The 14,893-nt window shown below is 41.5% G+C and overlaps 1 protein-coding gene across 7 annotated transcripts in view; it reads left to right on the top strand.

Moving 5' to 3' along the window:
- The window catches only part of LOC140476930 (receptor-type tyrosine-protein phosphatase mu-like), an 887,393-nt gene that overhangs the window by 836,103 nt on the left and 36,397 nt on the right, over positions 1–14,893 (top strand). For all 7 annotated transcript variants that reach the window (XM_072569881.1, XM_072569880.1, XM_072569879.1 and 4 more), the window contains 4 exons: positions 6,779–6,895; positions 7,953–8,107; positions 9,604–9,739; positions 12,421–12,570. In XM_072569881.1, the coding sequence (XP_072425982.1) occupies positions 6,779–6,895; positions 7,953–8,107; positions 9,604–9,739; positions 12,421–12,570 (558 nt within the window). The remainder of the gene's footprint in view (positions 1–6,778; positions 6,896–7,952; positions 8,108–9,603; positions 9,740–12,420; positions 12,571–14,893) is intronic.

Genomic DNA, 14,893 nt, shown 5'->3' with positions numbered 1-14,893 from the left:
GTCCAACAAATTTAAAGCTGCAGGGAAACCATTAGTACTTTCCTTTCATTAAATTAATAAGAGCCAGCTGAGAAACCTAATGAATTATCTGCATGGTGTGAAATCTCAGTGTTGAAGTCTGAGATATTGCTTTGGTGGGTAAGTGCATGCTTTGTGCGGTACTTGTTACATCAAACCTATCAGAATTTCAAAAATCTTTTCAATTGGTATGGACCTTTCCAGCAAGAAAAACAATGAACAAAACTAACTTGTATGTCTTTGTCACAATGTTATTGGAGACATAAATCCATGGCCTCAGAGCTTGGTAGATATGATGGTCACTAGAATTGCTATGCATTTGGTTAGAAATATTAGCACATTCAATACGTTGAGGTGGGGGAGTAGTTTTAAGGAAATAAAATAGCGTCAATCTGTTGTTCATTGTGCTGTGAGACCAAGTGCTCAAGGACCTCTCAAGGAGCTTTGAAATTGGAGAGGACAGAAGAACAGCAATCTCAACCAATTAAATTCTGGTTGTGATTTCACTCATTTCAACATTTATTAGATAAAGTGTTTGCATTCTTTTTCTGCAAAAATCTGCTTGAAGCCTCCAAATATTATTCTTTTTTTTTGTAAACACTTTCATCCAGGATAATTGAAGAGAATTTTCATTGGGATTTAGTGTTTTTCATAGAATGATCTTTGATAAGGGAACCTGCAAGTAGTTGCTCTTAAATACTCACTAGATAAGCCTTTATTATAATGTGGTGATGGGTTTCATTTCTGTAAAGACATTTTTTGAATGTTTTATACATTTATGGAATTTTTATTAATATGCTAGTTTTTTCTGAAAAGAATCCTATCACTTTCAAACTTTGCACTGGATTTTGTTGTTGCTGTGGTGACAGGTTGAAAGTGGAATTGAGGCCAGAAAAGTAGCAAGGATCAGTTTTAAAACATTTTTTCTTCAGAAAGGATGTCACTGCATTAGAAGCAGTTCAAAAGGTGTTCAGTTGTCTGATTTCTAGGATGAAGGGGTTGTGTTAGGTGAAAATGTTGGACAGATTTTATTTACAGTACAATACTACTGAAAATATGTGCTCCAGAGGGATAAAAGGTAAAGGTGAAGTTGTGAATACTCTTACTGGACTATAGGGATGCTCTGTCATTAGAGAGAGAGAGAGAGAGAGAGAGATGACTGGTGGAAGGGTAACCTGAGGGCCACCACAGCTTAGGTGTGGGGAAAGGCTGAGGAGGTGGGATCTTCATAGTACTTAAGCTGGTGCAGGAATTGAACCCCATGCTTTTGGCATCGGTCTGCATTGCAAACCAGCTAGCCAGACAACAGAGATGGCACTCGGTTCCCCATCCCTTAGCAACCTTGCTCCAAACATGAGCAAGTGAGCTGGGCTCCAGAAGACAGAATGACCACCCATGAAAGCAAGGCCATATTTAACTGAGTGTGGCATCAAGGAGCCTTCTCAATATGCGAATCAGGGGAATACTTTGCAGTAATTAGAATCACCCCCAGAGGAAGATAATTGTGGTTGTTATGGATCAATCATTTTAGCTCCCAGATGTCTCTGCAGGGGTTCCTCAGGTAGTTATTTTCCAAATCGACATATTCAGAGAGATGATATTACACATCTCTGGAGCAGGTGAGACTTGAACCTGGCCTCAGAGGTAGGGTCATTACCACTACACCGCAAGAACTCTGAGTTCCAGGGTAATGTTCTAGATCCGACATTCAGATGCTTCACCAATGTTCTTCCCTCCGTCATAAGGTCAGAAGTGGGAATGTTCAGACAAAGAGAAACCCTCCATGGATCTCATCAAAATTAACAATCTTTGAAAAAATTCAGCCCCACTGCCTCTGAATACAGGTAGTTTGTCTATAACATGACAGTTGCATTCTTGTACAACCCTGCGTTATAGAAAAATCTCACTTTAGAAATAGTGCTTAATATGTCAGCGATGTAATCATATTACAGCCAACACATGTTTTAAAAGTTTGTGCTTTGGAAACAGTGTCCCCAATTTGTCAATCGTATTATTGCAAATTCATGTTAATGAAACACATATTATGGCAGAACGACCTGTACGCAATATTTTTCTTTCTGTGGTAAGAAGGATCAATCATATGATGGCCGATGTTCTAAAGTGTGTTTCTCCCTGTGTTTATTACTTGACGATCTGTGCATTTTCCAAGGGTGAGGGGATTGCGGTTGCAAACTCCAAATGAAAAGCAAACACAGCCACCGCCACAACAGTCAAATTGCCACTTTGTGGTCTGTAATTTCAATGGTTACCTGACAGCTTTTCAAATATTAACCTGTCACTCTTTCTGACGACCTTTCAACCTACCCTGCCTTTCCAGAATATTCTGACTTGATGAGATCAGATGTCAAGCAGCTTCCTTTTTACCATAGTGCACTGTTACATTTTGTTTAATTCTTAAATTAGACGATTTGTTTTTTATATCACTCCACTCAGAATGTACTTCTATTGCTGCTGGAGGCTCAATGGTGACTGATGGACAAGTTGTCCAATTATGGAGCAAAATAATTAGATGTAGCAGTGAAAGTGCCCAATCTTCAGCAGGAGACTATGAGCAACATCAAAGTCATTTAGGGAACTGTATAATAGAACAACGGTTTTCATTTTCTATTTTCATGGCTGTAATTTGTTGAAAAATTAAAGTTTAATAGTCTAATTAATGAAGAAATCTTATTGGCTGGATCAGTGCGAGTGACACGCTAATGAAAACCTTGCTGCTAATCAATACGCTGACGGCAATTTGCTGTTTTTAAATAGCATCTGCCTGGTGAAGAGTTTTTTGATTGCTGTTTTGGCAGCAGTGTGTCAGCCTGCAGGGCTTATAAGGGGCAAATGCATTGAATTGAGATTTAAACCTTGTACCTTATCAGTCTTTTTCAGTCACTGTTTATTGTTCCATTTTATGCTCGAGAGTGATGAATTAAAGTGTTGTTTGCAGTACTTTGGAGAGTCCACTATTCCTATAGTAGTTATTTTGTTTTGGCAGTTGAAATAATTAGTGGGGAAATCAGCTCATCATAAACTCCCCTCATTTATTACATTGTCATTGAGACTAATATAGTGAAGAAGAGGCCCTTTAGCCCATCGAGCCTGCCTTCACCTATGTACACTGGTCCCATATTCCAGGATTTGGACTACCTGGCACACTAATGTCTTTCAGGGAAGGAAATCTGCCAACCTCATCTGATTTGGCCTACACAGGACTGCAGATCCACAATAATTTAGCTGACTCTCAGCTGCCTCTGAAGTCTCAACATTAATGAAACCGGTCGGATCACCTGGCATTGGCCTAGGCACCAGAAAAGACAACAGCAGAAGCAGTCCTGTTGACACTGCAATGTCGTCCTTCTTAACATCTGGAGGCTAGTACCAAAACTGGGAGAGCTGTATCACAAACTAGTCAAGAAACAGCCTGATATAGTCGCAGACACCACCATCCCTGGATATGTCCTGTCCCACCAACAGAATGATCAAAACATTCAAGCTGTGGAAAAGCACCTTTCTGGGTTTAGGGGAGATGTTGAAGCTTAGACAGCTACATACAAATCCCACAAGACATGGATTCCCTCTGCAAAGGAACTCCAAGATGCTAAGACTGATGGCACAGTTGTATACAGTAAGGACAGAATTTCCCTGTGAGTCCTTAACATTGACTCCAGACTCCAAGAAGTCTCATGGCTTCAGGTTAAATGTCGTCAAGGAAACCTCTTTCTGATTACCATATACCGTCCTCCATTAGCTGATGAATCAGTACTCCACCATGTTGAACAACAGCTGGAGAAAGCACTGAGAGTGGCAAAGTCACAAAAGATACTCTGAGTGGGGGATTTGGATGACCACCATTGAGAGTGACTCAGCAACAGTACCACTGATTGAGCTGGTTGGGTCCTAAATGGCATAGCAGACTGCATCTGCATCTGTCCATGACAGTATCGGTAAGAGCGACCACTGTTAAGACAATGTCCCACATTCATATTGAGAATAATGTGTTGAGTGGCATTATCACTGTGCTAAATAGGACAAACTTCAAACTGATGTCATAGCTCAAGACTGGACATCAATGAGGCCTTGTGGGCCATTAACAACAGGACTGTACTCCAACCCAATATGCAACCTCATGGTCAGGCATATCCCCACTCAACCCTTACCATCCAACCAGGGGATCAATGCTGGTTCAATGGAGAGTGCAGGAGGACATGCCAGGATTAGCACCGAGCACATCTAAAAATGAGGTGTCAACCTGGTGTTTATACAAAACAGGATTACTTGTATGCTAAACAGAATAAGCAGCATGTGATAGACAGAGCTAAATGATCCTACAACCAATGGATCAGATTGAAGTTCTGTAGTCCTGTTGCATCCACTTGTGAATGGTGCTGGACAAACAAATAACTTACAGAGGAGGAGGCTCCATAAATATCTCCATCCTCAATAATTGAAGAACTCAACAAATCAGTGGAAAATGCAAGGCTGAACCATTCACAGCAATTTTCATCGAAAAGTGCTGAGTTGATTATTCATCCCAACATCTCCAGTGCTTCCAAGCATCACAGATACCAGTCTTCAGTAAATTTGATTCACCCTGTGCAATATCAAGAAATGGTCAGAGACACTGGATAATGCAGAGGCTATTAGCCCTGACAGCATTCTGGCAATAGTACTAGAGATTTGATCTCTAGAATTTGCTGTCCCCCTGGCTGAGCTGTTCCACCCCAGTTACAACACTGGCATCTACCAGACAATGTGGAAAATTGCCCAGGTATGTCCTATCCACAAAAAGTAGGACAAATCCAACTCAGCTAATTACAGGTCTACTCTCAGTCAGCAGTAAAGTGATAGAAGGTGTCAACAACAGTACTATCAAACAATGGGTGCTCAGCAATAACCTGCTTAGTGACACCCAGTTAGGTTCCATCGGAGCCTTTTGCCCTCATTACAGTCTTGGTTCAAACATGATAAAAGAGTTGAATTCCAGTGATGAAGTGAGAGTGACAACCCTTGAATCAAGGGTTTTGACCGAGTATAATATACCAAGGAGCCCTAGCAGAACTGGAATCAATGGACATTGGGGGCAAACTCTCCGCCAAGCTCTAGCATTTACAATGTTGACCAACCAATGTAAACCATCAGTGGCTGAGCATCTATCCAAGAAAAACTGAGCAGGCGTGAAGATCAGAAGAGTTGAAGGAAACTTCATTAGGAGTCAACCATAACACCTTATTCTGTTAAGGTCAGATTGCTGTAGAAACCACTTTCTGCAGTGAACTTTTACATATAAAGCAACCGTTCCAGCTGCACTGCATCAGAAAACTAAGTATTGGAGAAGATGCTAGTTCCAAAGGAGCTAATGTTGTTGATACATTGAGCTCCATCCATTCTGATAATGTCACATGTAGCCTTTGGGTAGGAACAGTGAGGTCCACACTAGAGTTCATAGGGAGCAAAGATATTCCACACTGCTCCTGGGAATCCCAGTAATTATGCCTTAATTGTAATGTAATTGTTCTTCCTGCTATCATGTAATAATTCATCTTGTTAACAAAGAACATTGTTTTCTTCTATAAAGTGATCTATCCTCTGCCACTGATTATTAGACAGGCCCTGATACAGTATTGGCAAAAGAGGATTTGTCATGGTGGTAGCGAAATGCCTCAAACAAGCCTTCCACCTGGCTGAGGCAGTAGATACCATGAGGTACCAGCAGTGACAATCAGGACAACACCACACTAGGCACCAAGATGCTAAAAGGCCTTTGGCATAAGAAAACCAAACTCAGCAGTAGGGAGCTTAATGCTTCAGTGGGTGCCTGAAATGAAAGGAAGACAGAACTGGGATGGGTTTCATTTTAAAACTCCATGTTGATTACATCTAACCAAGCCTGAAGGGTTTAGCAGAATCTTGTGAACTATTCTAAAGATTATGGCCTTTCAGTGAAATCAAGAGCAGCTTTTGACTTACACTGGGGCTGAAATGAAGACCCTCTTAATATCTTACAATAAAACAATTCATTAAAAGCATAGCTTTTGCTAATAAAATTCATCCACTCTTGGGGACGTATTCAGAATTGAATATCTGCTCCTCACACAACACAAGGAGTGTGTTTGCTTTGCTGAGATCCCTAGCCTTGCTTTTACTTCAAGAAGGAAGGAGAAGAATGATCTGGTGTAAGAAGCTAGTTCCAATCTAATGTGGTAATTAAATGCATTACAGGTCAATAATGAGAACTTAAAATACCAATAATTTAAATCTCAGAAAACTGCCAATTTCCAGATCATTGAAGCTCAGTGAAATTTACAGGAATATTAATAGAAAGGTCAATGCTTCCATCTGAATAATGTCAAGATTCTGCAGATTAGGAGAAAGATGCATTTGTGTTCAGGCACAAGAATCTCTGCAAGTACTCTGAACTGCAATGTTTTCGACACTTGCTTTTGTGTAAAGTTTGCAGGATAAAGTACAATTTCACAAATCCACGTAAGTAGCAACTCAAACCAGTGAGGAGATAAATTTCTGCTGCAATACAAAAAGACTGAGGAGATTGCCAGGTAATGGATCAAATCATCTCCGAAGGCCATATCTGCATTAACAAAGGAAGCTGAATCAGTGACATATTTTTGAGCATTTTCCCAGGGCTTGTTTTAAAATTTCTAAAGATAAATTCAATTTCTTAATTTGTGTGGAATATAAAAAGAGGGAAAAGTCTGCAATCTCAGGTTACTTTAATATTGCTCTCTGCTAACAGGTGAAGTGCTGCAAGTATTGGCCCGATGACACTGAAATTTACGGAGACATTAAAGTAACTCTCATTGAGACAGAGCTGCTGGCCGAATATGTGATAAGGACATTTGCAGTAGAGAAGGTAAACCTTTTGAATGTACAAATTTGGAATGAAGAGCGATATTGATTTCAAACCGATGGCTGGAGAAATCTATTGGTGAAATCTACACATGGTCACATTGTGTTTGCTTGAGCAATTTGTATTGCTTCTAAGTAATAGATTAAAAAGGATTAGCTACTTACATTACAATTTGAAAGGTCAAGGCCTGCAAACTGATGTGCATTAATGAGTGTCAGAGTAATTTTTTTTAAAAATCCCTACATGTGAAAACAGGCCATTTGGCCGAAGTCCACACCGACCCTCCCCCCCCCCCACCCCCCCACCCTGTTACTCTGCATTTATCTCTGACAAATGCATCTAACCTACACACCTGTAAACACTATGGCAATTTTTTAGCGTGGTCCATTCACGTAACCTGCACATCTTTGGACTGTGGGAGGAAACCTACACATAAACTGGAAGAATGTGCAAACTCCACACAGACAGTTGCCCGAGGCTGGAATCGAGCCCAGGTCCCTGATGCTGTGAGGCAGCAGTGCTAACCACTGAGCTACCATGATTGAATCTTTATCATCATATCAAAATTATTTCTTTCCAAATATAGATTTGTAGTTCTTCTGAAGGCATTTGCAACTTTTCCTCCTTTTAATAGAGTTCCAGAAAATAATGCACTGCAAAATTGCTACATTGACATGATTTATATATGGCTTGAATTCCCAATCCAATTCCTGCTATCTCAATGTCAATTCTCTGTGTGAATTCAGTGCAAATCTCTGTTATTTCAATATGATTGCCTCATCTCTCTATTTGAAGTTTTGCCACCAGAAAACAAATCCTTGCTATCTCAGTTCTGTTATCTAAGTGCAAACTTCTATCTCGTAACTGCAATGTTTAATACATCAGAAGCTAGTTGTAATTTGACTTCATTTCAAATGATGTGAAATTTGCTCATGAACTATGAAAGTTCTTCCTCCTTACCTATTATATTTATATTTTACATCCTTCTAGTCATTGTTTCCCCTGGATTTAATTACACTTTTCTGAAAGTAGCTAATTTAACTTTTTCACCTTTTAACAGAGAGGTGCTCATGAGATTCGAGAGATTAGACAGCTCCACTTCACTGGATGGCCAGACCATGGTGTTCCATACCATGCTACAGGACTGCTGGGCTTTGTACGGCGGGTAAAGACAAAGAATCCAGCGGGTGCTGGCCCTATTGTGGTACATTGCAGGTAGGTCAACCATTACAGCTCAGTTGGGAGAGAGTTAGACTGACTATCTAGTAAGTGTCTGGCTTAGTCCTGGACTTTGGCAGAATATGCAGCTTGGTTCAATTTCAGTGCTCCTTTAAGGACTCCTGTAGCATAGAAGTCCATATCTCTGAGCAAAAAGGTTTAGGTTTGATAATCCTTAGGAATATAGCCCCAGAATTGGCTTTGCCACCAAAGCAGTTACTAATTAATAAGGAAATCTGACAATGAGCCCTAAAATAGGCATTCTAAAAGCAACTTGCAATATTATACAGCAACACACTGGATCCAAAATTGAATAGGCGGCAGGAAGCAGAGGGTGATAATTGAGGGGTATTTCTCTAACTGGAAGTCTGTTTCCATTGGGGTTCTGCAAGGCTTGGTGCTGGGGCCCTTTCTGTTTGTGGTGTACCTGAATGAATTGGAATTAAATTTAGGGTGTATATTCAAGGAGTTCATCAATGACATGAAAATTGGTAGAGTGGTGAATTATTTTATTGACTCATGGATGTCATTGGCTGGGCCAGCACTTATTGCCCATCCCTAGGTGTCTTTGAGAAGGAGTTGCCTTCTTGGACCACAGCCATCCCTTTGCTACAGGTTGCCCTACAACTCCATGAGGGAGTGAATTCCAAGATTTGGATCCAGCAACACTGCAGGAAAGGCAATGTATTCCCAAATCAAGATGCTGATTGGCTTGGAGGGGAACTTGCAGATGGTGGTATTCCCATATATCTGCCGCCCTTGTCCTTCAAAACAGAATCAGGATGTTCTGGAGACCAAGCAGATATGCCTCCTGCGACTAACATTGCTGAACAGATTAATGTAAAAATAAAATGCTGTAGGCAGTGGAGATCTGAAATAAAGACAATGATTGCTAGAGAAACTCACTAGGTTGGCAGCATATATGGAGAAGGAAAATGAGTTAAGATTCTGAGTCTATGACTCTTCTTCAGAACAGATGCCAGATCTACAGTGTTTCTCCAGCACTTTCTTATTCTGTTACTGAACAGATTATCTGATCTTTATCATATTTCGTATTTGTGGGATACTTCATGTGCCAATTGCCCCATTCCCCGTTTCCTGCATTAGAACTACATTTCAGTACTTAATTAGTAAAGTGCTATACAATGGCCTGAGGTAATGAAAGGTGCTGTATAAATGCGAGATTTCTTCTTGTACATGATTTATGTGAGGCGATTGCGCAGATTTAATTTTCCCAAGAAACATCTCAAGTTGAGAAGAGAATAATGCACTGATAAATTGTGCCCACCTGACAATGTCCAAATTAATGAAGACCATTAACAGATCTGGGATGATTTAGTTTGTCATAAATTGTATTCATTCTATAGGCATTACAGTGTCTAAAAAAAAGTAAGAATTGGTAAATCTATCACATTTAGAATATGCAATGTTTGAGTGTTTCTGACAGGCTGGGAACAATGAGCTCATATTAATTTTCTCTCTCTGTCTTTCAGTGCTGGAGCAGGAAGAACAGGCTGCTTTATGGTCATTGACATCATGTTGGACATGGCAGATAGAGAAGGGGTTGTTGATATTTACAACTGTGTCAGGGAACTCCGCTCACGCCGGGTCAACATGGTCCAGACAGAGGTACTAAATCCACAGGATCCTTTTAAGACTTAACCTCCATCTATATTGTTTATGAGTCATTTTTAATCATTCATAGAATGGGGGTATCATTGGCTATACCAGCAGTTATTGCCCATCCCTATCACTAGAGAAGAAGAACTTGGGGGTGGATCCCAATAAGATGAAGAGAAGTTGTTCCTCCTTGTGGGAAATTCTCGGACAAAAGAGCAGAATCTCAAATGAACATGTCATCTGGTCAAGACAGCAATGAGGAGAAATTTCTTCTCGGAGTGGAGTGAATCTGTAGAATCCTTTACTACCAAGAGGCTATGTCATTAAGTATATTCAAGGCTGAGAGAGACTGATTTTTAATCAGTATGGGGGTCAATGTTATGGGCAAAAGGCAGAAAAGTGGACTTGTGCATTATCAAATCAACCATGATTTCATAGCATAGAGGAGTAGACTCAATGGGCTGAATGGCCTAACTCTGCACGTATATTTCATGGTTCTATATTTATTATGAACAGTTAAATAATTTAGTAGTAGTAGAGTGAGGAGGCATGGTGCTGAGGTACTACTGGGTGCCATCTGGTGTTGTTGTTGTGAGGCATCATGCAAATGAGGAGAAAGTGAGGACTGCAGATGCTGGAGATCAGAGCTGAAAATGTGTTGCTGGAAAGGCGCAGCAGGTCAGGCAGCATCCAATGAACAGGAGAATCGACGTTTCGGGCATAAGCCTGAAGAAGGGCTTCTGCCCGAAATGTCGATTCTCCTGTTCATTGGATGCTGCCTGACCTGCTGCATTTTTCCAGCAACACATTTTCAGATCATGCAAATGAGAAATAGGAGAGGGCAAAGACAGATTCTTAGGGAACGAAAGGTAGTGGTGCAGCAGCAAGACATATGAAGCCATTGCAAGTGACCGTCTAATGATAGTTAAATGGTTAAGAATGGAACCACAGAGAGCAGTTCCACCCAGCTTGATAACAATGGAGAGGCATTAGAGGGGTATGGAAGTATAGTGTAACCAGGGGTTGTTAAGAAGGACTAAGATGGGAAATTTACCTGTGTCACAGTCACATAGGAGGTCTTTATGTCCGAAGCACCAACTGTCCTGCTCCTCGGATGCTGCCTGACCTGTTGTGCTTTTCCATTGCCACACTTTTCAACTCTGATCTCCAACATCTGCAATCCTCACTTTCTGTCATTATTAGTACTGTGACAAGGGCAGAAAACTGATGGTAGAGATTCAGGCATGGAGTTTAGATTAGATTAGATTCCCTACAATGTGGAAACAGGCCCTTCGACCCAACAAGTGGTGGGCGGCACGGTGGCACAGTGGTTAGCATTGCTGCCTCATAGCGCCTCAGGCGACTGATTGTGTGGAGTTTGCACGTTCTCCCCGTGTCTGCGTGGGTTTCCTCCGGGTGCTCCGGTTTCCTCCCACAGTTCAAAAATGTGCAGGTTAGGTGAATTTGCCTTGCTAAATTGCCTGTAGTGTTAGGCGAAGGGGTTAATGTAGGGGGGAATGGGTGTGGGTGGGTTGTGCTTCGACAGGTCGGTGTGGACTTGTTGGGCTGCAGGGCCTGTTTCCACATTGTAAGTAATCTACTCTAAACTCCACACTGACCCTCCGAAGAATAACCCACCCAGACCCGTTTCCCTCTGGCTAACACACCTAACACTATGGGCAATTTAGAATGGCCAATTCACCTGGCCTGCACATCTTTGGACTGTGGGAGGAAACCAGAGCACCCGGAGGAAACCCACACAGATACGGGGAGAATGTGCAAACTTCACACAGACAGTCACCCAAGGCTGGAACCAAACCTGGGTCCCTGGCACTGTGAGGCAGCAGTGCTAACCACTGAGCCACCGTGCCGCCCCTATGAACAATGGGAACGGAGTTCAAAAACCCAGTGTGTTTAAAGTCTTTGGAAAGAAATAGTATGTTAGAGGTAGGATGGTAGTTTGCAAGCATGGTGGGGTCTCTGTGATAGTTAAAAATGGGCACTAAGGGTTTGCCTAAATTTGACTCCTATACAAATGAGGCTTGAGTTCTTGATGGCAAGTATTTTGTTTGGTTTTGGTGGTGGTATTAATATTTGCAAAGAACTCAGGTCAAACTGGACTACAAGAAGATAATCCTCAGCTCCCTATGATGATAACATTTCCAATAATGGATGATTTCTTTTGCACTGGAAGGAGAGAGGAAAGAAGGTCAGATGAAACACTCTACAATCTGTTCTGTAACAGCACTGGCAGTTTGACTTACTGCCAATCGCATCCTAACATTACGTTAGAGAGCCACTTATGTGACAGTGCTCTGCACAATTCTACAGCTGAGAAATGATGACTGTTTCTTGTACAGGAAGGTGGAGGGTTATGTCTGACAATATGATTAATCAGCAGTCAAATAGTTAAAGAATGTGAAATTAGGATTGCAGTGAATGGATAATAAAAATCAGATGTACTATGTTTGAGGCTATTATTGTGCCGTAGTTTATTGCTTAATGTACACTGAAACCATTCCAGATCATTTGCTGTGATATGAATTACATCTTACTCAGCAACAAATCATTAAACTTGGTGTTCAGAAAATGCAGCTGTGAAAAGCCTTTTTGAATCATTAATTCCTGCACATAAAATGATTCCACTTTGATTGAAAATTGCCTGCACTCTCTCTTCTCAAACTCAACAGGAGCAGTATGTGTTCATCCATGATGCTATCCTGGAGGCCTGTTTGTGTGGAGACACAGCAATTCCAGCCTCTCAGCTCAGGTCTGCATATTATGAGATGAATAAACTGGAGCCACAGACTAACTCCTCACAGATAAAGGAGGAGTATAGGGTAAGCAAAAGCACTTGTGAACAATGAAAAAGTGTTTTCTGTAAAAGCCAATTACATATTTTTTTGACCAATTCATTCGTGGGATCCGAGCAACACTGGATTGGCCCTTATTCGTTTCCTGTTCCTAATTACTGTTTGAGAAGGTGATGATGAGCCTTGAACAGTGCAGGCCATCTGGTGAAGGGACACCAACAGTGCTATTGATAAGGAGTTCCATGTCCATAAAGACCATACGGCCATAAGTGAGAGGAGCAGAAATTGGACCATTCAGGCCATCGAGCCTGCTCCACCATTCAATCATGACTGATAAGTTTCTAACACCATTCACCCACTTTCTCCCTGTAGCCCTTAATCTCCTTGATACACATGAACCTATCTATCTCAGCCTTAAATATATTCAATGACCTGGCCTCCGCAGCCTTCTATGGCAATGAATTCCATAGATTCACCACTCTCTGGCTGAAGAGGTTTCTTCTTATCTCCGTTCTAAAAGATCTTCCCTTTACTCTAAGGCTGAGCCTCCGGGTCCTACTCTCTCCTACCAATGGAAACTTCTTCCCAACATCTGTTCGGGCTATTCCATATTCTGTAAGTTTCTATTTGAGCCACCCCTCATCCTTCTAAACCCCATCAAATATAGTCCCAGGGTCTTCAAACATTCCTCATATGCTAAGCTTTTCATTCCTGGGACCATTATTATGAACTTCCTCTGAACATGCTCCAAGGCCAATACCTTTTTCCTGAGATATGAGGCCCAAATCTGCCACAATACTCCAAATGCGGTCTGACCAGAGCCTTATGGAGCCTCAGAAGTATATCCTTGTTTTTATATTCAAGTCTTCTCAAAATAAATGCCATCATTGCTTTTGCTTTCCTTACTACTGACTCAACCTGCAAGATTACCTTGACAGAATCCTGGACTGGAACTCTCAAGTCTCTCTACACTTCAGACTTCTGAATTTTCTCCCCATTTAGAAAATAGTCCATGAGTCTATCCTTCCTACCAAACTGCATAACCGCACACTTTCCCATGTTGTACTGCATCTGCCACTTCTTTGCCCAGTCTCCTAACCTGTCCAAATCCTTCAGCAGCCTCCCCACCTCCTCAATGCTACCTGTCCCTCTACCTATCTTTGTATCATCTGCAAATGTAGCCAGAATGCCCTCAGTTCCTTCATCTAGATCGTTAATGTATAAAGTGAAAAGTTGCGGTTCCAACTCTGAGCCTTGCGGAACACCACTTATCACTGGCTAGCACCCTAAGAAGGACCCTTTTGTCCCAACTCTCTGCTTTCTGCCAGATAGCCAATCTTATATCCATACTAGCACCTTACCTCTAACACTATGGGCCATTATCTTACTCAGGTTCAAATCCTGATCAAAACAAATCCACATCCGCAATGTTGATCGAATTTGCTTCACTTACCAAAAAGCCAGTGTGGGCGTTGGGGTGCAGGGAAACTTTGGGGTGGTGGTGAGGGAGCTGTTGCTGATAGAGAAGTGAGGTGATTTTAAAGCTCTACAATGTCAGTTAATAGACAGAAGGAGTATATTTGCATCATCTTGCATTCATCACCAAACTAGAACAAGAACCAAATAACCTTGATATGATTAAATAGGGTGAGAGAAATCACAAACTCATTTAGCTCTTGGGGTTATCTAATAGAATCCAATATATCATTGAAGTTGACACTTTTAGATCCAAAATGGGTGGCACTTGTTTCAGGTTTTCTCACAGTGAATCACAATCTTGTTCACACCACAAATGGGCAAAGGAAGCAGGGCCATGTGTCATATACCAGAGATGAAGAGCCAATGCCATGGTCTGAGAGAATGCAAGTTCCAATCTGAGCATAGTCTCCAGACTGGGGATGCCGATGACAGGTATCTCCATCAAGGAGGGATTAACTATCGAGTTGGACCTGTGGATCTGATTTTTGTTTTAAATTCATCCACAGGATGTGGGCATCACTGGATGGGCCAGCATTTGTTGTTGATCCCCAGTTGCCCAGAGGGCAATTAAGAGTCAATCACATTGTTGTGGGTCTGGAATCACATGAAGGCCAGACCAGGTAAAGAAGGCAGATTTCATTCCTAAAGGGAAGTTAGTGAAACAGGTGGGATTTTCATGACTATGGACAATGGTTTGATAGTCATCATTAGACTCTTATTTCCATATTATTATTGAATTCAAATTCCATCATCTGCTGGGGTGGGATTCGAACTCAGGTCCGCAGAACATTTCCTGGATCTCTGGATTAATAGTCTAACAATAATACCACTTGGCCATTGCCTCCCCTCTACTCCCTCTGATTTGATCTGC

The sequence above is a fragment of the Chiloscyllium punctatum genome, chromosome 5, assembly GCF_047496795.1.
Source record: "Chiloscyllium punctatum isolate Juve2018m chromosome 5, sChiPun1.3, whole genome shotgun sequence".
NCBI classification, from domain to species: domain Eukaryota; kingdom Metazoa; phylum Chordata; class Chondrichthyes; order Orectolobiformes; family Hemiscylliidae; genus Chiloscyllium; species Chiloscyllium punctatum.
Note: the sequence above shows the minus strand (reverse complement) of the source record. Positions and strands in the feature narration are given on the sequence as shown.